Here is a 23,552-nt window from a genome sequence, read left to right on the forward strand (position 1 = left end):
AGACATGGGGTTTCACCATATTGGCCGGGCTGGTCTCAAACTCCTGATCTCAGGTGATCCACCTGTCTCCGCCTCCCAAAGTGCTAAGATTACAGGCCTGAGCTACCATACCTGGCCCCAGTATTTTTCAATCTGAGGTTGATTGAATCCACAGATGCAGAAACCGTGAATACAGAGGGCTGACTATATCTTGTATCATTTGATCTGTTTTTAAAGTTTATATTTGTTTAAACATGGAAAGTACTTAGAATCATGTTATGTGAGTAATAAGTGCTCTTAGTCTTGGATTTTTTTGTGTATCAATAAACAATACATGTTTTATGCCTTTTTTTTTCAAGAGACAGGGTCTTGCTGTCTCCCAGGCTGCTGGAGTGCAATGACGCCATCATGGCTCACTGCGGCCTCAACCTCCTGGTCTCAAGTGATCCTCCCAGTTCAACCTCCCGAGCAGCTGGAACGACAGGTGCATGCTACCACACAGCTTTTTTTTTTTTTTTTTTTAAGAGATGGTCTTGCTATGTTGCCCAGGCTGGTCTCAAACTCCTGGGCGCAAGCAGTCCTCCCACTTTGACCTCCCAAAGTGCTGGGATCACATGCATGAGCCACCGTGTCCAGCATTATTATGCTTTTATAATTTCAGCAAAAATAGTATCATAGTTCTTTTCTTCTTTCATACAGTAGTATGTGTGTTACAGATCTATTCATCTCAGATGGACATAAGTTGAGACCTGTAGATCTAAGTTATTGGTTTTACCTGCTGTATAGCAGTCTATCCTATTACTATATCTCTAGCAGTGAAATTGCTGTGCTGAAGAGTTCTTTTTTAGGTATTGCCCTGGCGAGACTGTGCTACTGTGACCACCAGCAGCAACCAAGTTTTGCTATTTTCCCACATCCTTGCAAATATTTAGCATTGCTGGACTTTAAAGTGTTTGCTGCTGGGCTCAGTGGCACGACCCTGTTGTCCTAACTACTTTGGAAGCTGAGGTAGAAGGATCACTTGAGGCCAGGAGTTTGAGGCCAGCCTGGGCAACATAGACACTATTGCTAAAAAAAAGAGTTTGCCGCTCTGGTGGGGGTGAAAGAGTATCTCATTGTGGTTTTAATTTATACTTCCCTGATTACCAGTGAGATTGGGCATCTTTTAAAATGTTTATTGGTAATGTCTCCTGTGTCTGTTCTGTTCCTATTCATTGCCCATTTATTGTGTGAGATTATTTGTCCTTATTGATTTGTGTTTTTTAAAACACAGGCTAAATATTAATCCTTTGTCTCATATATATAAAATGAAATTTATAAATCCAGGCCATTGCTTGTCTTTTAGCCTTGTTGATGATGTATGTTTCTCTGTGGACCTAGGGACCAGCCTCCCATGGGGGGTAAGGAGCAGAGGCCAGTCCGTGGCTTGGAACAAAACAGGATATTGCTTTCAATTTAATTTTGAAAGCCTCACTGGTGGCTAGCTAGTATGGCACCCTCCCCAGAAGCAGGGGGTGGCCTCAGCATGGGGACTGTTCCTGCAGTCTCTGGGCCCCTCACAAATCAAGGTTCTGAGTCCTTCATCCTCCCTCCCCAGTGGCTTCTGAAGAGGCCTTGCCCAGGGCCTGAGGCATTTCCACCCGCCGACAGGGGCAGGGTCCACCTGTAAACCTCTGGCCCAGGTTCCAAGAACCTCTACCCAGCAGGTAATATGTAACAGGAGGCAAAACAAACAGCTTCTCCTCTTATGTTCTCCATGGCAGACCTGTTTGCCCAGGCATTTGCAATCCTCCCTGCTAACTGTGGCTCCCTCAGAGCCCAGCTCTGCCTGTGGTCTCTACATGACCGTGTCAGAACTGTGCAATCCTTTGTGCCCAGTGACCTCTAGCCCCCAACTTTAGTTGCCAGCCCTGAGTGTCACAGAATGCCACAGCTATTTCACCTGCATTGCCCTGAACCAGCTGGCTCGTGTTTTCTGTCCAGTTCCTGCTGGTAGGCAAGGCTGGGCTGGGCAGGGCTAATGCTGGGGCAGAAGGCTTTCCAGGTGGGTCCGACCAGGTGGCTGCACAGGTAGGGTGCAGAGCCACTATGGGTTGGTGCCAGGAGAGGTGAGCTGGCTCACAAGAGCAGAACAATGAGAGAAGAGGCAGCAAAGAAAAAGAATCAGATACCACAAGGAGATGGAAAAGTCAGTGTGTGCTCAAGGACTGCCAAGTGGGAGGCCTAGTGGGGGCAGCTGCTGAAGGGGCCATCCCGGGAGGGGCTCCCCATGGGCTGGAGGCACTCAGACGGCTCCCTGTCAGCCTGCAGGGCCCCCAAGGCAGGATGTGGATGGGCTGCAGAGTAAAGAGTAGTACTCTTGGAAAAGGGTCCAGATTTGCCACCCATCAGGGTCAGAACCTTAAGAAAATGAACTACTTGCTTCTTCATCCTTAAAAAGAAATGATCTGAGAGTAATGTGAGAATCATATGAGACACCCAGGCTGTGCAGTGGCACGATGTCGGCTCACTGCAGCCTCGATCTCCCCAGGCTCAGGTGATCCTCCCACCTCAGCCTCCCCAGTAGCTGGGACCACAGGTATGCACGACCACACCCAGCTAAATTTTTTTGGTGTTTTTTGTAGGGATGGGGTTTCACCATGTTGCCCAGGCTGGTCTAGAACTCCTGGGCTCAAGGGATCCGCCCACCTTGGCTTCCCAAAGTGGTGAGATTACAGGCGTGAGCCACCATGCCTGGCCTGGCGGTCCTTTTTAAGTCACAGGGCTCTGAAAAGATTCATGTTGTATTGTATTGGGGTCTTGGAAGCCAGGCAGTCCTGGGTTTGAATCCCAGGTTGGCTGTTTACATGCTCTGTGGCTTTGGGTGAGGTGCTGCATTTCTTGGAGCCTCATTCCTTCATCTGTAAAATGGGTATGTATCTTGGTCAGGGAGTGGTTATGAAGATCACAGATCAGGCATGCAGAGTCTTTGAAGAGAGCTGGCATGAGGACACAGCAATAAACATCAGCTCACATTTTTCTGAAATCTGCTTTATCACCTACAGTGTATTAGACATTTTCCATGTCATTAAATGTAGTGTCTTTATTTATTTATATTTATTTATTTATTTATTTTGAGACAGGACCTTACTCTGTCTCCCAGGCTGGAGTGCATGGCACAATCATGGCTTACAGCAGCCTCGACCTTGTGGGCTCAAGCAATTGTCCCACCTTAGCCTCCCAAGTAGCTGGGACACAGACACACACCAGCATGCCTGGCTAATTAAAAACATTTTTTTTGGCTGGGCACGGTGGCTCACACCTGTAATCCCAGCACTTTGGGAGGCCCAGATGGGTGGATCACCTGAGGTCAGAAGTTCAAGACCAGCCTGGCCAACATGGTGAAACCCCATTTCTACTAAAATTACAAAAATTAGCCAGGCGTGGTGGTGCATGCCTGTAGTCCCAGCTATTTGCGAGGCTGAGGCAGGAGAATCGCTTGAACCCTGGAGGCAGAGGTTGCAGTGAGCTGAGATTGTACCACTGCACTCCAGCCTGGGTGACAAGAGTGAAACTCCATCCCAAAAAAACAAAACAAAACAATTTTTTTTTTTTTTTTTTGTAGAGACAGGGTCTGCCATATTGCCTAAGCTGATCTCAAACTCCTGGAATCAAGTGATCCTCCCGCCTTGGCCTCCCAAAGTGCTGGGATTACAGCCATGAGCCACTACGCCTGGCCTTTTAGTTTAGTTTTGTTTTAGAGACAGGGTCTTTCTCGGTCACCCAGGCTGGCATGCAGTGACACATTCATGGCTTACTGCAGCCTTGACCTACTAGGCTCAATCGAACATCCTGCCTTAGCCTCCCAAGTAGCTGGGACCACAGGTGCACACCACCACACCTGGCTAATTTTTAATTTTTTTGTAGAGACGGGGTCTCAATATGTTGCTCAGGCTGGCCTGAGCTCCTGAATTCAAGCGATTTTCCTGCCTTGGCATCCCAAAGTGTTGGGATTATAGGTCGTGAGCCATTTTGCCTGACCATGTCTTCATTTTTTAATGGCATAGTGTTGCATTGTATATGCTCTCTAATTTAGTTATCTAATCCCTTACTCATAGGAATAATTTTTTTTTCCCAGTTCTTTGCTAAGTGGCAATTAATCATACCTTTAGGCATTTTTTAGGTTTTATTTCTTTTTTTTTTTTTTCTGAGACGGAGTCTCGCTCTGTTCCCAGACTGGAGTGCAGTGGCGCGATCTCGGCTCACTACAACCTCCGCCTCCTGGGTTCAACTGATTCTCGTGCCTCAGCCTCCCGAATAGCTGGGACTATGGGTGCACGCCACCATGCCCGGCTAATTTTTGTATTTTTAGTACAGACAGGGTTTTACCATGTTGGCCAGGATGGTCTCGATCTCCTGACCTTGTGATCCGTCCGCCTCAGCCTCCCAAAGTGCTGGGATTACAGGCATGAGCCACCGTGCCCGGCCAGGTTTTTGTTTGTTTGTTTGTTTGGTTGTTGTTGTTTTTTAGAATAGATCCCTAAAAGTAGAATTGCCAGGAGGCCAAACAGCTTCTCCCCTTAGATTCTCCATGGCAGACCTGTTTCAAAAGGTATGCATATTCAGAATGTTAGTAGATATTACCAAATCAGAAGGAATCCAGATTTACAGGTTTTGAAGCTAACACAGTTTGGGATGCCCTCTTTCTAAACAAGAATAAAAAGCTCTTAAGTATCAGATTTTGTGCAAACTGAAGATCGATTTAGAATAAGAAAAGAATTTGCTACCAATTGCTGTGAGCTTGAAGATTCTCTTTTGCGCTCTCTTTAAGCAATTTGTCGGAAATGCTGACAGATAAATGCTTCTTGATTTGCAGCCAGCCTTCCCTCTCCAATTTCCAGGCACGCCCAGCACTAGGATGGTAGGGAGGGGCCAGGCTGGGGGGCATGCTAAAGTGTAAGTTTCTTAGGCTTCCTGCCTCTATACTTACCATCTTCTAAAAATCTTATACCAGTTTACACTCTGGTATATTTCTCCACATCCTTGCCAACATTCCATATAATCAATAACTCCTGTTTTTATGTTGAAATTCATAGCCATTTTATTAATCTTCTCTACTTGGGGAGTTTTTTTTAGGCCCTATTGAATGCAGCGTGATCATCTAGTGCTCTAGCTTATCTTAAAATAACCTCTCCCACTGATTGCATAAAGCCAGCAAGAACATGAACCTACTTGGGTTACAAGGATTAACTCTTATTTAGCTGCAACTGCTTTCTAGTACTGCTTATGAATATTCTTTAACAAAAGTGCCTATCATGGAAATTTGAAATTAAACATAGACTCCTCTAGAAAGACAGCAATCTTTGGTTTGGGTAGAGGATTACTGATTTATTCTATTTTCTCTTCTTGTAATGTTTCGTTTATTACAGTATCAGACAGGTTGAATTATTTTATATCTATATATAATTTTTGGAATAGCAGCTTTTTGGCCCCGGTGGTATAATAATCTAGATAAGTGATCAAAAGGAATTGAGTTTGAAATATCAGCCACTGGCTGGGCACAGTGGCTCACGCCTGTAATCCCAGCACTTTGGGAGGCTGAGATGGACGGATCACTTGAGGTCAGGAGTTTGAGACTAACCTGGCCAACATGGCAAAACCCTATCTCTACTAAAAATACAAAAAAATTAGTTGGGCGTGGTGGTGCATGCCTGTAGTCCCAGCTACTCCGGAGGGTGAGGCAGGAGAATCATTTGAACCAGGGAGGTAGAAGTTGCAGTGAGCTGAGATCGCGCTACTGCACTCCAGCCTGGCGATAGTGTGAGACTCCGGCCCAAAAAAAAAAAAAAAAAAAAAAGAAAAAGAAATATCAGCTGCTAAAGGATCAGAGACTAGATATCTCCCCCAGCCCCCGAGTTTCTCTCTCTGCAAACACACACACACACACACTTTTGCCACCATTTGAAAATAAGTTTGAAGGCATCATAATATCCATATTTTTCATCTTTGCTTATCTCGTGGGGAACAAATGCCTCATGTTTGTTTTTCTTTGATCTGTGACATGGGCATCTCTTCCTATGCTTACTGGCCATTTGTCTTCCATCTTCTGTGACTTTGTGGCAGATTTGGTCATTATTGTCTTCTGTGTGTAAGTGTCACTTGGTCTGTTTTGGTGGAAAAATGTTTGCAATTAGATAATGTGGCTTTTTTTTGAGAGACTGGGGCTCACTCTGTTGCCCAGGCTGGAGTGCTGTGGCATAATCATAGCTCACTGCAACCTTTAAGTCCTGGGCTCAAGTTATCCTCCTGCCTCAGCCTCCTGAATAGTTGAGACCACAGGTGCATGCCACTACCCCTGGCTAAGTTTTAAATTTGTTATAGAGACAGGATCTCACTGCATTGCCCAGGCTGGTCGTGAACTCCTGGACTCAGGGAATCCTCCTGCCTCACCCTCCCAAAGTGTTGGGATTATAGGCATGAGCTACCGTGCCTGACTTACATGAGGCTGTCAATCAACCTTTTTAGCAGCATCTTGGACCAGTTGCTTAACTTTTTCGTCTCAGTGTTCTCCATCTTTAAAACAGGAATAAAAGTCCTTATCTCCCACAAATTGCTGGGACAATTTGCCTCGAAAACCTGTATGATTGCATTACAGAGGAGATACTCAGTGTTCCTTTTCTCTTCTGTTCAGATACCCTGCAGATTTACCCATCTCTGCCTTCCCCTCTGAGAGTGCTTATCTTTTTCATAAAGCAGAATCATTACATTCCCGACGTGTCATCAAAAGTGTCTACAGACTGGGCATGGTGGCTCACGTCTGTAATCCCAACACTTTGGGAGGCCAAGGCAGGAAGAATGCTTGAGCTCAGGAGGTCAAGACTAGCCTGGGCAACATAGGGAGACACTCTGACTCTACAAAAAAAAATTTTTTTTTAATTATCTAGGTCTGCTGGTACATTCCTGTGTTCCCAGCTACTCAGGAGGCTGGGATAGGAGGATCACTTGAAATTGGGAGGTCAAGTCTGCAGTGAGCTGTGATCATGCCACTGCACTCCAGCCTAGGCTTCAGAGCAAGACCCCATCCTATCTTTAAAAAAAAAAAAAAATTGTAAAGCTGCCCTCTGGATCTTGCTGGAGCCTTGCATTCAGTAAGCCATATTCTCAATGAACAACTATGCGTCATCAGCTGCTCTGTGCTCCTGAACCTGTAGAACATGCATCCACATCTGAAACAGGTTGGCAGGGCTAACAGTCACATTGTACCATGACTGTCCAGAAAACACAGCCTCAGGAAGGAAAAGCCTATGACATTCAACATTGGGACTGTTTATTTTCTTGAGTAATTTCTAAGACAGAGATCATGAACAGATGTGTTTTCTTGGCTTGCCCAGCTTTATTTATTAATGTATATATTTTGCACAGACGTGCTATGTGCTGCTTTTATTTTTCTGACGGAATGTTAAATAGGTACTGCAATGTTGCTAAATTTAGTTTATTAGTTATGACTACATTGGCAGTAGCTTAAGCCCTAGAAGGTTTTTTTTTTTTAAAACTTCGTGTTGAAATATATGACAGATTCAGAAAAGTACACTTTTTTTTTTTTGGAGGCAATCTTGGCTCACTGCAATCTCCGCCTCCCAGATTCAAGCGATTCTCCTGCCTCAGCCTCCTGAGTAGTGGGGATTACAGGCACGTGCCACCATGCCTGGTTAATTTTTGTATTTTTAGTAGAGATGGGGTTTCACCATGTTGGTCAGGCTGATCTCGAACTCCTGACCTCAACTGACCCACCCACCTCGGCATCCCAAAGCCACCACACCCAGCCAGAAAAGTACACATATTTTAAGGCCCACTTGATGCACTTTTGATAAAGTGAACACACCCATGTAACCAGCACTCAAATCAAGACACAGAACATGACCAGAAACCAGGAGTTCCCTCGTGACCTCTTTAAGTCACTGACCCTCACCAACTGACCATTCTCCTGACTTCTAACAGCATAGATTAGTTTTGCCTATTTTGTACGTATAAATGGAATTAGACAGTATACCTTTTAAAATCTGGCTTCTTTCATTGAACATTGTTTTATGAGATTCATTCAGATCGCTGGGCATAATCATAGTTCCTTTGCTCTCATTATTGTATAATTACAAATAAGTCACCACTTATTTATCTATTCCATCGTTGATGGACATTTGGGTATTTTAAATATTGGAAATGATACAAATATCCTAGTACCTGTCTTTTGGTGAGCACATGTTTGATTTCTATTGGATATATACCTAGGAGTAGATTATGCACATTATTTTTTAAGTGTACATTCAATGGCTTATAGTATATTCATAGATATGTGTAACCATCACTATAGTCAATTTTAGAACATTTTCATCACCTCACAGAGTTAACCTATGTCCTTGTAGCTATTATCTCTCTGTCTTCCCATCCCTCCCAGCACTAAGCAACCACTTAATCTGTTTTCTGTCTCTATAGAATTACCTATTCTGGACATATATATGGAATCATACTGTCTTGTATGATTAAAATAAGGATGGCCAGGCGTGGTGGCTCACTCTTGTAATCTCAGCACTTTGGGAGGTTGAGACAGGTAGATCACTTGAGCTCAGGAGTTCAAGAACAGCCTGGGCAACATGGCGAAACCCAGTCTCTACCAAAAATACAAAAATTAACCGGATGTGGTGGTGCGCGCTTAGAGTCCCAGCTACTCGGGGGGTGCTGGGACAGGAGGATCTCTTGAGCCCCAGAGGCAGAGGTTGTAGTGAGCCGAGATCGCGCCACTGCACTCCAGCCTGGGCCACAGAGTGAGACTCTGTCTCAAAATAATAATAATAATAATGAGATGATCAAAGTATGATTTCACGAGTCACACAGTTTATTGCCATACAAAGAGTTTTTTTTCTTTTTTTGTTCACAGTGCTTAAAGCGGGGAGAATAAGAAAACAAATCTCATAGGGAATACACTCAATAGAGGAGGTCCCTTAGCCACATAGTGAGTGAGTGCCAGTCTGTTAGAATCCAATTATTAAAGTCTAATTGCTCACTTAGGATGAAAGCAAGCCTCTGTGGAAAGTAGTCTGACTGACGCTTGAGGCGTACCTTTATAGAGAGATTCTCAGCTAGATGGCTTGACCGTGCTAGAGGGTATACCGGAGTTGGGTGAAGCTTTGGAAATTAGCTCAAAGGCTGATAGGGTGTGGCCTTAGCTCAGCCTGAGCTTTCACTCTTCAGAGAAGCGCTCAGAGTGTAGCCCTGCCACAGCCCAAGGTCTCAAAGTGTCTGTCAAACTCTTGGGTTTATATGTACAGTCTGGCGTTGCTTAACAACGGGAACACATTCTGAGAAATACATCAGACAATTTTGTCATTGTGCAAACATCATCAAGTGCACTTACACAAATCTAGGTGGTAGAGCCTATTACACACCTAAGCTATGTGGTAGAGGCTGTGCTCCCAGGCTGCAAAGCTGTACAGCATGTTACTGTCCTAAAGACTGTAGGCAATTGTAACACAAGGGTAAGTAGTCGTGTATCTGAACATATCTAAACGTAGAAAAGGTATAGTCAAAATACAATATTACAGTATAATCTTATGGGACCACTGTCATATATGCCATCCATCATAAGCCAAAATGTCATTTTGCAGTGCATGACTGTATTTTAGAGTCCAGTAGCTGAGGTCAGTAGTTCACAAATGGGGTCTGATAAGGTGTGATTGTGTCACATTCTCAAGGGGAGAGGAGTACACTCCATGTTCTTGTCACAGCAAAACATGTCACTCCCATAGCAAATGTCAACATAAATAACAAACAGAAAAAAAGTCTTCAAGTATAACGAGTTTAATTGGGAATGAGCATTGCAATGAGGAATATGTATGCCACAGTAAACTATGGGCATATTCACAGGGGTAAAGAAGACAAGGATTTTTAAAGGTAAAATGAGGGTTACATATGTTGTCTTGAAACAATTATCCTCGGCTACAAGGATCAAAAACAAGGGTGGCATCAGTCCAGGGCTGTACAGGCAGTTGCTGGGCAAATGTCCTCACAGAAGCATTTTGTGTGTGTGTGTAAGATTGAGGTGGCCTTTGTGCAAGGTTGTGGTTTTGGCAAAGTCTCTTGTGATGTCTTTTGTTATCAGGCAGTCGTGCACCAGAACCCTCCCTGCATGTTCTTACCTGGCTCCATTTTGTCAGGGTTTGACACAAGTGACTCCATTTTGATTCTAACAACTTTTTCACAAACTATGTATGTATTTGGAATTATTTCAAAGTTGTATAACATATACAATATGTAGTCTTTTTTTTTTTTTTTTTTTTTTTGGAGATGGAGTCTCGCTCTGTCACCCAGGCTGGAGTGCAGTGGTGCAATTTGGGCCCACTGCAACTTCTGCCTCCTGGGTTCAAGCAATTCTCCTGCTTCAGCCTCCCGAGTAGCTGGGACTACAGGCGCCCACCACAATGCCCAGCTAATTTTTGTGTTTTTGGTAGAGACAGGGTTTCATCATGTTGCCCAGGGTGCTCTCGAACTCCTGAGCTCAGGCAATCTGCCTCCCTCGGCCTCCCAAAGTGCTAGGATTACAGGCATGAGCCACCACGCCCGGCCCAATATGTAGTCTTTTGTTACTGGCTTCTTTCACTTATAAATGTTTTCAAGGTTCCACCATGTTGTAATATGTATCAGTACTTCATTTCCTTTTTTTTTTTTCTTTGAGACTGAGTCTCGCTTTGTCACCCAGGCTGGAGTGCAGTGGCGCGATCTCGGCTCACTGCAAGCTCCGCCTCCAGGGTTCTTGCCATTCTCCTGCCTCAGCCTCCCAAGTAACTGGGACTACAGGCGCCCGCCACCACGCCTGGCTAATTTTTTTTGTATTTTTTTTTTTTAGTAGAAACGGGATTTCACCGTGTTAGCCAGGATGGTCTCCATCTCCTGACCTCATGATCCACCCGCCTCGGCCTCCCAAAGTGCTCGGATTACAGGCGTGAGCCACCACTCCTGGCTACTTCATTTCCTTTTTAAAAATTGCTTTATTGTAGTAAAATACAAATAACATACAATTTACCATCTTAACTATTGAAGTTTGCAGTTTAGTGGTATTAAGTACAGTACACTCACACTTTTGTGCAAGCATCAGCACCACCCACCTCCAGAACTTTTTCATCTTTCCCAACTGAAATTCTGTACCCATTAAACGATAAGTTCCCATTGCCCCCTCCTCAGCCCCCTCTACTGCTAGACAGCTTTTACCTTCAGTTTCTTCTTTCACTTAATAAACGAGAGGGTCCGTTGCTGACTAATGGGATTGCTTCTCTAAGTGGAGGCCTTTTCTAAGTGGAGGCCTTCTTGCATATATGCGATTGAGTTTATCCTAAAAACGGGTAACAGAAAATGTGGTTGTAGAAAGACAAGAGGTGGAGACACAAACTGGCCAAGAGTTTTCATACTGGGTGTCCTATCCACAGGCCACAGCAGCCCCGCCGCAGATCTGCCCGATTCTTTGTCATCAAGAAGTTGATCCAGCTCACGCCTGTAATCCCAGCACATTGGGAGGCCGAGGCAGGTGGATTACTTGAGGTCAAGAGTTTGAGACCAGCCTGGCCAACATGGTGAAACCCCATCTCTACCAAAAAATACAAAAATTAGCCAGATGTGGTGGCACACACTTGTAATCCCAGCTACTCAGGAGGCTGAGGTGGGAGAGTCGCTTGAACCCAGGAGGCAGAGGCTGCAGTGAGCCAAGATCATGCCACTGCACTCTAGCCTGGGAGACAGAGTGATACTTTGTCTCAAAAAAAAAAAAAAAAAAAAAAAAAGTGATCCTGCGAGCCATTTCCGTTTTGTGGATTTGCTGGCAGGTTTCAGAACTCTCCTGCTGTCACTGTCAGCATAGCTTCTCATAGTACTACCGATGCTTAATGTCCTTAATGAGTTCATCCACGGTGAGGACTCTCTTTAGGGTCCTGTATGTGCCTTCCACATTCCCTTCCTGTGCCATCATACTCCTGGCAATGAACTTCAGGTTTTAAATCCATGAGCTTGGATCTAAGTCTCCACTCTGCCAAACCTGATGTTCCATACCCAGATGACCTCTGTAATCCAAATAATAGATTCCATTGTATGGATGGATATGCCACATTTTGTTTATCCGTTCATCTGTTGCTGGACATTTGGTTTGTTTCCGCCTTTTGGGTATTGTGAATAGTGCTGCTGTAAACATTCATGTACGGGTTTTTGTTTGTTTTGTTTGAGACAGAGTTTCACTCTGTCACCCAGGCCTGTGTGTAGTGGTGTAATGGTAGCTCGCTGTAGCCTCGACCTCTCAGGCTCAAGTGATCCTTCAGAGTAGCTAGGCCTCCGGAGTAGCTGGGACTACAGGTGTGCACCACCATGCCCAGCTAATTTTTAAATTTTTTTGTAGAGATGGAATCTCACTATGTTGCCCAGGCTAGTCTCAAACTCCTGGGCTCAAGCGATACTCCCACCTTGGCTCAGAGAGTACTGGGCTTACAGCCATGAGCCACTGTGCCTGGCCCAAGTTTTTGTTTGAACACATGTTTTCAGTTCTTTTGGGCATATATTATAACTAGGAGTGGAATTGCTGGGTTATATGCTAATTCTATATTTAACTTTTTGAAGAGGCCACCACACTGTTTTCCAAGCAGCTGAATCATTTTACATTCCCACTAGCAATATATAAGGATTACAGTGTCCTCACATGCTTGCCAACACTCGTTATTTTGTTTTTTTATTTTTTATTTTTTTGAGACAGAGTTTTGCTCTTGTCACCCAGGCTGGAGTGCAATGGCACAATGTTGGCTCACTGCAAACTCCACCTTTCAGGTTCAAGCGATTCTTCTGCCTCAGCCTCCCAAGTAGCAGGGATTACAGGCACCCATGACCACACCCGGCTAATTTTTGTATTTTTAGTAGAGACAAGGTTTCATCATATTGGCCAGGCTGACCTCGAACTCCTGACCTCTGGTGATCTGTTCGTCTTGGCCTCCCAAAGTGCTGGGATTATAGGCGTGAGCCACCGCGCCCGGCCCTTGATTTTATTTTATTTTTTTGCCTTCCAAGTGAGCATGATGTGGTACCTCATTGTGGTTTTAATTTGCGTTTCATCTGCTTGTTAGCCATTCATAGATTACCTTCAGCAAGATGTCTACTATTTTTTAATTGAGTCATTATGTGCATTATTTTTAATTCATTCATTTGGTCATTCATCTGAGCACCTCTTATGTTCCTGGCACTCAGACACTTGGGATAAAGCAGTGAACACATTAGTTGCCAACACTGAAAAGTCAAGACAATTCTTAAAAAATAAAATTTCTTGCTCCTGACTTCTCTACTCAGATCTGGGCCTGAGTTGTCAGGAGCCAGCCCTCTGCTGGCACCTTTAAGGTGGGGCTGTGCTTTGTTTCTTCAAGGCTCCTATCTGGCCTCAGTCCCACCTGGGCCCTGAGAGCCTTGGGTTTTACAACACCCATGCTAAGTAGCTGATGCCTTTCCAAGTAGTTACTTTAGTTCTGAGTTGAGAACAACTGGCACTGCTGTTTTTCCTCTAACTCCTTAAGCTTCCCATGTCGCATTGAAAAAAAAAATTCCTAAAACCAAATCCCTTTAAGAATAGAAGTTGGGGCACCGTGGCTCATACCTGTAGTCCCAGCTACTTGGGAGGCTAAGATGGGAAGATCTCTTAAGCCTGAGAGCTTGAGGCTTCAGTGAGCAGTAATTGTGCCACTGCACTACAGCCTGGGTGACATAGTGAGTCTCAAAACAAAACGAAAAAATAGAAAAAGAAGTGTCGGGTCGAGGGGTGGGGCCGGGGGAGGGAGAGCATCAGGGTAAATAGCTAATGCATGCAGGGCTTAATACCTAGGTGACAGGTTGATAGGTGCAGCAAACCACCATGGCAAACGTTTACCTGTGTAACAAACCTGCACGTTCTACACGTGTATCCCAGAACTTAAAATAAAGTTAAAAAAAAAAAAGAAAGAAAGAAAGAAAAAGAAGTGGCCACCCTTTATGCCCCAGGCATTTGTGGTGTGGGCAAGGAAGGAGAATTGGTTTGTTTATGCTTCCTCTTTCGAAAAGATGGGTGGGTCCTACGTTTATGAGCACATTGCATTGATATGAGTATGTAGAACTCTTTTAATTCCTTGGAAGAGCCACCTGTTTCCAACTCAACCCTGCCCTACCCTGGTCCCAGTTTCTTGGGATCAGTTAGTAGAAATTGTGGAATAATAAAATTGAGGTTATATTATCTCTGATGATCAGATAGGAGATAAATTCCAAACCAGAAGGAACAGGAATCACCTATGCCCTCTCCTTTCTCCCAGATCTGAGGGTGGGGCATGGGCAGGCATGGCTGTAACATTGAGGCAGTTGCACCGGGTCCTCTGCTCCTGGCTCGGGTGTTCATCAGCCACGTGATCCACTTGATCTCTTTGTACTTCAGCTTCTTTACCTGTGGAATGGGAGTTCATGATACTCACCTGTATTTTTTTAAACATTTTTTAAAATTTTGGGACGGAGTTTCACTCTGTGGGCCAGGCTGGAGTGCAGTGATGCAATCTCGGCTCACTGCAACCTCTACCTCTTGGGTTCAAGCTTCTCCTGCCTTGGCTTCCTGAGTAGCTGGGATTACAGGCACACACCACCACACCCAGCTAATTTTTTGTATTTTTAGTAGAGACGGGGTTGCACCATGTTGGCCAGGCTGGCCTCAAACTCTTGACCTCAGGTGATCCACCCACCTCGGCCTCCCAAAATGTTGGGGTTACAGGCGTGAGCCACCGCGCTCGGCCTCACCTGCATTTTTCTAGGATTATATTAGTGTGTCTCAAAGAAACCCAAACTGAGAGTGACTGAAAGAAGATGGGGGCAAGGGAATGGTTGTGTGTCTTGACTATTATCAATATCAATATCCTGGCTGTAATATTGTACTATAGTTTTGCAAGATGTTAACATTGGGAAAATTTGAATATTGATGCTGAAGAGTGCATGAGCTATTTCTGTATTGTTTCTTTTTTGTAGTTTTTTGTGGTTGTTGTTTTGGGTTTGTGTGTGTGTGTGTTGTTGTTGTTGTTGTTGTTGTTGTTTTTGAGACAGGCTCTTGCTTTGTTGCCCAGGCTGGAGTGCAGTGGGTGTAATCAACCTTGAACTACTAGGCTCAAGAGATCTTCCTGCCTCAGCGTCCCAAGTAGCTAGGAGTACAGGTGCATGCTACTATGCCTAGCTAATTTAAAAAAAAAAAAAATTGCCAGCCTGGGCAACATGGCAAAACCCCATCTCTACAAAACATACAAAAAAATAGCCAGCCATGGGGTCATACACTTGTAGTCCCAGCTACACAGGAGGCTGAGGTGGGAGAATCACATGAGCCCGGGAGGTCCAGGCTGCAGTCAGTGAGCCATGACTACACCACTGCACTCAAGCCTGAGCGACAGAGTTAGACTGTCTCAAATTTTTTTTTTTTTTTTTTTTTTTTTTTAGAGACAGGGTCTTGCTCTGTCACCCAGGCTGGTCTCAAACTCCTGGGCTTGAGCAATTCCCCTGCCTTGGCCTTCCAAAGTGCTGGGACTACAGGCATGAGCCACCGTACCTGGCCTGAATATTATTTCTTACATCTGCATATCAATCTACAAATATCTCAAAATAAATAATTTAATTTTCAAAAGCAAAAAAAAGAAAAAAGAAAGGAGATGGGAGTTTCTTTATCTGGGAGACAGCCAGTCTGTGACTGGTGTGGTAGCTCCTGCTGTCCAGGCGTCAGGCTCCTCTCTTGTTGCTCTGTGGTGCCCCAAATCACTATGTGGTCCAAAATGCTACCATTCTTTTCCCGTCACAAGCAGCATTCCAGCCTGAGGAAGAAAAAAAAGAGAAGATGTCCCTTCCTCTGAAAGTTTCTTCTCTGAAGTTGCACACACTATCTCTCTTTAAACCCCACTGGCCAGGACCTCACCATCTGGCCAGATCGGCTGCCGGGGAAGCTTGGAAACCTGGTCTCTATTCCACACAACGTGGCCAGCTAGATGTCTGAGGGTGTGTCATGAGAGAAGAAGGACCTATTGGGGTTTCTGTCACACCACCTGTCAGAGCCGCTGTGAAGACACAGGAGAAAACACATATGCCAATTGAACTGGATTTTTTTTTTTCCCATAAATCAGCCTGCTGATTTCCCAATTAGAATTTCCAGGAGACCACTGTTTGGTCTGAAAACCATGGTGAATAATGGAAAACCAAGCTCCAAACTAAATGGGACTCCTGGTCATTGTGAGAATAGGAGGATGCTTGTTGTGAGGCTGAACACCTGCCGTCCGGCTGGAGTGCAGTGGCACCATCTTGGCTCACTGCAACCTCTGCCTCCCGGATTCAAGAGATTTTCCTGCCTCAGCCTCCCGGGTAGCTGGGACTACAGGCGTGCACCACTACCCCTGTTTTATTTTTGTATTTTAGTAGAGATGGGGTTTCACCATGTTGGCCTGGCTGGTCTCAAACTCCTGACCTCAGGTGATCCACCCACCGCGGCCTCCCAAAGTGCTGGGATTACAGGTGTGATTCATCATGGCTGGCCAGTTCCCAGACTTTATAGGTGGGGAAGGTGAGCTTTAGAAAGGAGAAATCCTGTGTCTTAATTTGAATTCTCCTGAGAACAAGGACTTGGGTGCAGGTAGTTTATTTTGGAGAGTGATCCCTGGAAGTGGGGATAGGAAGTAGAGAGAGCAAATAGGGAGTGGGGAAGCTGATGAGGGGATGTTATTAACATCATCACCCTAGGCAACAAGAGCTTCATTCACCTGGACCTCTGAGAAGGTACAGATACCTCCCAGAAAAGGGGAGACTTGGAGCTCCAGCCCCATGGGGTTGACTGCTGTCCCTGGAGGCATGAGCTCCTCTTCCAGGCCGGGCTGGCCTGCAGAACCAGGGACTCCCACATTGAGGAAGTTCCTGAGCAGGCAGCGGACTCCCAAGGAGCCACCCCAGCAGCTGTAGCTAAAATCAAGGGTGGGCGGAGGAGCTGTGACATAAGACACCCATCACCCACCCAGCCAGCAGCACACCTGCAATGAGACCTCGGGTCCTCGAGTCCCTGGCCTGGTGCATTCTCCCCCTGTCCCCCGAGCTTCAGAGCATCAGCAGTGTTCCTCCTTCACTGTGACGCTTGTCCTCACCTCCCAGGTGAGGAGTCTAAGAAAACAGCCTTTCCATCAGCCCCTGTCGTGACAGACCCTCCAGTGGGGTGGTAGTGGCTGCCTCACCCATTTACAGGGCAACCCAGTTTTGCTCCTTCTGCCTTGAAATTTGTTCCTCCCAGAAACTGTCCCTCACAAGGCATGAACAATCGATAGAAGATATACGTCGTCTTCCTAGCACTACAGCTGCAGAATGAGCTGTGGAGTGCCCCGTCAGGAGTCCTGAACAGCTTCAAACTTTTCCCCTTTAGAAATGCCTGACATGCCCCAACCCCAGTAATCATTGTGCATTTAACTTAGGGGTTGCCTCACCCTTGGGAGATCCAAACCCCCAGGCTGACTTCCTGTCCTTCATGGAGGAGAAGGCTCTTGTCTGCAGTGTGCTCCTCAGTTTCTACTCAGGGCCAGTGACCTGGAGCCTTGGCAGAGAAACCCTGAAGAGAGAAGCTGAGGTAAATCCACTGCTTTGGCCAAGCAGACAGGTGACCTGCAAGAGATGGGAACAGCCGCATCCTTAACACTGCACCCTCTGATAAAAAGGTACCTGGTGGCCGGGCGCAGTGGCTCAAACCTGTAATCCTAGCACTTTGGGAGGCCGAGGCGGGTGGATCACCTGAGGTCGGGAGTTTGAGACCAGCCTGACCAACATGGAGAAACTCTGTCTCTACTAAACATACAAAATTAGCCGGGCGTGGTGGCGCATACCTGTAATCCCAGGTACTCAGGAGGCTGAGGCAGGAGAATCGTTTGAACCCAGGAGGCGGAGATTGTGGTGAGCCGAGATCACGCCATTGCACTCCAGCCTGACAACGAGAGCGAAACTCTGTCTTAAAAAAATAATGATAAAAATAAAATAAAATAAAAAAGGTGCCTGGTGGCCAGGTGTGGTGGCTCACACCTGTAATCCCAGGACTTTGGGATGCCAAGGTGGGAGAATCACTTGAGCCCAGGAGTTCGAGACCAGTTCTGGCAACATAGTAAGACTCCATCTCTACCAAAAAATAAAAATAAAAATTAGCTGGGTGTGGTGGCACACACCTGTAGTCCCAGCTACTTGGGAGGCTGAGATGGGAGGATTGCTTGAGTTTGGGAGGTCGAGGCTTCAGTGAGCCATGGTTGCACCACTGCACTGTAGCCCAGATGACAGAGTGAGATCCTTTCTTGAAGACAAACAGACAAACAAACAATGAAAAAAAAAATGAAAAGAAGACCTCTGGGAAGTCCAGGTGTCACACCCTATTCCTAGGACTGCGTGTCCTCACTGGCCTGCTCTAGGTGACAGTTTCTGAGCTCTTACTCAGACCTAGGTGGGAATGTGAACAGAGCAAATTCTGTTCCCATAGGAGAAGGTGTGCTCTGGCTTCCAGACCTTCCAGGCCATCATTGGATATGGGCTAGGCAGTCCCTGGTGGACTCCAGGTAGAAGCTCCCAGGGCCCCCTAGGCTGAGGACCACACCATTGGTGGCCATCTCTGGCCAGGAGGGTGTGGAGGTTTGGAGGGACATGCAGCATCTTCCTTCATCACTAGTGGGATGGGAAGAGGACCAGTTTTCCACTCTAGACCTTGGCAGATCTCAGTAGACCCTGAGGGCCCACAGATTTCATAGACATATGGAATTGAGTGAAATTACAAGGGGGAGAAGCAGGAGGAGCTGAGGTTGGTAGTTGAGATGTGAGGAGTGTGGGGAAAGAAACCCCACTTCTGTCCCATGTACCCCTAGGAGAGAGTAGGTTATCTTCTTTTGGTTCTCTTCTTTACCGAATAGCCTTAATCTGAGAGTTGAAATGATTTGTTTACATACATTTCTCTTCCTACCACACTATGGCTACTTAGAGGGCTGGGAGCAGTGTCTTATCCATCCCTGTATCCCTAGTGCCTGGCACAGGGCTGGCACATAGTAGGTGCTCACTAAAGCTTGCTTGAATAGATGAGTCAAAGGCAGTTGGGGTGGCTTAGATGGCCAAGAGAGTGGTTATCAAAGTGGGATTCATAGAATCCTTCTCACCCAGTCCCACATCAGAATCACATGGGATTCTGTTAAAAATTCAGATTCTCCCAGTCCACTCCCCAGAAGCTCTGCAATGAGTAGGCATTGCAGGGGCCCAGGAATTTGCATTCTTTGTGAGATCCTGAGATGATTCCGAAGCAGCTCTCCATGGACCACATCTTGAAAAACTGTCACTTGGAGGAGGGAGTGACACTGGTTGAGAAGGTTCCTTCTGATGTCCCTGGAGGGACAAGGGAGGGATCAGCCCATAAACACAGATCCTGGTTCCAACATCCATCCATCCCTCTTCACTTCATAAATGATGTGGGTCCACTTGGGCCCATGGGTGGAGAAAACCCCAACCCCAGAACCTGGAGTTTGGGGGCTCTCCTCATTCTTCCAGGCCTAATGTCCTCTGCTCTGGACCCTTTGGTTTCAGCTGGGTTCAAGTTCCAGTCACCCTCCCGTTCTCACAGCACTCCCTCTCATTTTCCATGCCCCAGCCACAGAGACAAGCTCTCCTCTGCTGGAAAAGCCCTCCTCTCCCTTCTCTGATGATTAATACTTCCTCACCCTTCAGCTGTCAGCTTAGGCATAAATTTCTTAAGGGAGTTTTCCTTGGAGCCCCAGGTGATCCCAGATTCCCTCTTACAGGTGCTCCTAGGACCATGGCCCCTTCCTTATCTCAGCTTTCTAAACATACATTCATCATTACCAAGGTTGACTGCACTCCTGTCTTTCCCACCAGACCCTTATCTCTGCAAGGACAGGGACTGTATTTGGCTTTGTTCATTTTTTACCATTGGGCCCTCTCTGTGGTGGGTGTTTCCTAAATATTTGTTGGAGGACTAAATGTTGGCTAATTACTCTGTAGGGCTGAGGAGGCCATAGTATGGGTGGCCCCAGGGCCCAGGTCTAAGAGAGGCTACCTTAACCCAGCTTTGAGGGGACAGACAATGGGCCTCAGATGGGCTGGGATTCCCCCCACAGTCTGCCTCATGGCTCCCATTTCCTGATTTTCTAGGCTGTTCCCACCCACGAAGAGCTAATATGTCTAATTTCCCCAGAGACAGGGAGCTTCTTAGAAGAAGGACTGTGGCTTGTTCTATCTCTAGTCCTAGCTTAGTACTTGGCACATACGGGTGCTCACTGAATGTGTGTCGAAAGCATGGTCAATAAATGCCATGAATGGATGGTAAAATGCCTGTCGACTACAGAGCACTTCACCATTCCCAAAGCACCTTTGCAGGCCTGTTCACACTTGAACATCATGGCCCTGCTATGGAATAGGCAAGGCAGTCTCTTCCTCCCCTTCTAGCCAAAGAGTAAACAGATAACTTGCCAGGTCCCACTGGGTTTTATTGGTTTGTTGTTTGAGACAGGGCCTCTCTCTGTCACCCAGGCTCAAGTGCAGTGGTGCAACCATGACTCACTGCAACCTCTGCCTCCCAGGCTCGAGCGATCCTCCCCCTTCAACCTCCAGAGTAGCTGGGACTACAGGCATGCGCCACCATACCTGGTTAATTGTTTAAAATGTTTCATAGAGACAGGGTTTCCCTATATTGCCCAGGCTGATCTCGAAATCCTGGGCTCAAGCAATCCTCCTGCTGCAGCCTCCCAAAGTGCTGGCAAGACTTTACAGGTGTGAGCTGCCATGCCTGGCTCAGGTGCCACAGTTAATAAAAGGTGGGGAAAGTTCAGTGGAGCAGTAATGGAAGTGCAGGTTATCCTCCAGCTTGACGCGCCCTTACTTAGGGGTTGTCTCTTACCTGGCAGGGCTGGGAGGAGATGGGTAGTTCCTGAAAAGGCCGATGGAGAAAAGTGGGGAGTAGGTTACTACTCCCGTGACTGGCCAGGCCTCTACCCAGACCTGTTTCCACCTGTGCACTGAGATGGATAGGCAGCCACATGTGAGAGGTGAAGAGTCCTGGCCCCAGACTAGAACCCGAGCCAGGTCCCGAGCTGGCTGCTTCCTCCACTCAACATCCCCAGCTCAGTACTCTCAGGCTCTTGGTGCCCCTTGCTTATCTGACATCTGGCTCCTTTGCCTTAACTGGCTGCTTTCAGCCAGCTTCTTAATTCCCTGGAGACAGAAACTGCCTGCCTTGTGACATCATCTGAGAGTGGGAGCTGGAGCCCAGGTGCCATTTGGCGTATAGGGGCTTTCTTCTTCATCTGCAGGTGCCCAGGATCTTTAGCACCTGGCACTGGACACCTACAGGCCTGTGGAATAACAGGGGCCTCCCAGCTGCCTCTCTTAGGGCCTCCATCTGCCCTCTCCTTTTTCCCTTTCCTATTCTGTCTTTGGCTTTCAGGCCCTTAGGAGAAAAACTGGCCCACCAAGGAGTCTAAAATCCTAAGACCTTGGATTCAAGCCCAGGATCCAGGCACGCTTCCCTGGTTCCTCAGGAAGGACCCCAGTGACCTGTTTATTCTCCAGGAGGCAGGGGCTGGGGGTGAAGGCATGGTCCTGCTTTGTAAGATCTGTCTGTCTGCACAGGCAGGCTCTCCCAGGCTTCACTATGGCATCTCACCTTTCCCGGGAAGGCGAAGGAGGGCCCTTTGCTCCAGCTTGGTGTAACCTTGTCCCTGTCCTGCTGCCTTGGGATTAGGCTTGAGGTTGGGAAAAGGGTCGGGGGGATTTTAGGCTTACAAGAAGATCTGGAGGAAACCTAGTGGTCTCTAACACATTGTCAGCAGCCTACCCCCTGGCTTGGCTGGGTGTGCCATGCCCTTGGTTCCAGGGAGGCTGATCTGGGACAGTCAAACCCATAGCTCCTCTCCCTACAGTTCCAGAGAGGTGGATCGCATGGTCTCCATGCCCATCGGAGGCCTCAGCTATGTTCAGGGGTGCACCAAAAAGCATCTTAACAGCAAGACTGTGGGCCAGTGCCTGGAGACCACAGCACAGAGGGTCCCAGAACGAGAGGCCTTGGTCGTCCTCCATGAAGACGTCAGGTTGACCTTTGCCCAACTCAAGGAGGAGGTGGGTCCTGACCTGGAAACCTCAAAGTGGACAAGTACTAGCTCCCAAGCTGCCCTAGCTGGGCAGAACCAGGAGCGTGGGCACCTGGCTATGGGGCAATGTGCTAGGGCTGCCAGAGAACCCCAAGGGATGGCAGGAGAAGGAGACAGGACTGAGGCATAAGGGGTCCAATGCTTCCTGTATCAGCAGCTCCTGGGGCACTTGTTAACTATGCAGGCTCCAGGGCAGACCCACTGAGGCTGGGAATCTGCCTGTCCCTTTGTCCCCAGTGACTGTGATGAGAACTCCCAGGCTAAGGGCTGAGGGTGGGAGTCTTGGGCCCCTTCCTGCTTGCCCCCTCTCACCCCTTGTGCCCCATCTTTTACACTAGGTGGACAAAGCTGCTTCTGGCCTCCTGAGCATTGGCCTCTGCAAAGGTGACCGGCTGGGCATGTGGGGACCTAACTCCTATGCATGGGTGCTCATGCAGTTGGCCACCGCCCAGGCGGGCATCATTCTGGTGAGGAGGGGCTTGCTTGGCACAGCTTGGTGTGCATGGGGGAACATCACTGAAGGGGAGCCCCTCAGGCCCTCAGCCCCAGGATCAAACCAGTGCCTTGTTGGTTTCAAACCAGGTAGTGCTTTCTCCTGAGGCCCACCAAGGAGGCCTCTGGGAGTTAGGGGGGTGTAGAGTGCTGCCTCTATGCCTCCTGGGGGCGGAGGGGCAGCAGGAGGGACAGGATCTGCCCAGAATACTGATATGCCCTCGCCGCTTCCACCAGGTGTCTGTGAACCCAGCCTACCAGGCTATGGAACTGGAGTATGTCCTCAAGAAGGTACAGCTCATTAGTCGGGGAGGGGCCTGGCACAGGGGGCTGCACAGAGTCTGCTTGTCAGAGTCTGACAGTGTGAGCTAGGGCATGCATAGGCGGGTGACATGCAGAGTGTCCTTCCTTAGGCCATGTGTGATTGGAAGGTGGCCCCAACTCCAAGGAGAGCGTGGTTGGTCAGACACAAACCTGGCATGAGTGTGCAGGGACGGGGGCATGTGTGTGTCAGGGCAGAGGTGTGTATGTGTCCATCCTCATATGTGATGCATATGTGTCTCAGGGTGTGGTGTGTGTGTCTTGGGGCTGGTACATGTGTGCATTTGTCTTGGAGTGTGGTGCCTGTGAGTGTGCTGGAGGTGTGTGTGTCAGAAGCGGGTGCATCTGTATGAGAGCAGCTGATTAGTGAGGACTCCCCCAGAGCTCTAGTCTGGGGCTCCCCGCTGACTGCAGGTGGGGGACTCCCCTTCCACAGGTGGGCTGCAAGGCCCTTGTGTTCCCCAAGCAATTCAAGACCCAGCAATACTACAACATCCTGAAGCAGATCTGTCCAGACGTGGAGAATGCCCAGCCAGGGGCCTTGAAGAGTCAGAGGTGGGTGTGTCC

General features: G+C 47.3%; 1 protein-coding gene across 1 annotated transcript in view; it reads left to right on the forward strand.

Annotated features, from left to right (window-relative positions):
- Positions 1–23,552, forward strand: part of ACSF2 (acyl-CoA synthetase family member 2) — a 48,545-nt gene that overhangs the window by 12,506 nt on the left and 12,487 nt on the right. Inside the window, 4 exon segments of the mRNA NM_001280439.1 lie at positions 21,945–22,140; positions 22,511–22,639; positions 22,902–22,955; positions 23,422–23,540. Of these exon segments, the coding sequence (NP_001267368.1) occupies positions 21,945–22,140; positions 22,511–22,639; positions 22,902–22,955; positions 23,422–23,540 (498 nt within the window).

Source organism: Pan troglodytes, chromosome 19, assembly GCF_028858775.2.
Source record: "Pan troglodytes isolate AG18354 chromosome 19, NHGRI_mPanTro3-v2.0_pri, whole genome shotgun sequence".
In the NCBI taxonomy this organism is placed as follows: domain Eukaryota; kingdom Metazoa; phylum Chordata; class Mammalia; order Primates; family Hominidae; genus Pan; species Pan troglodytes.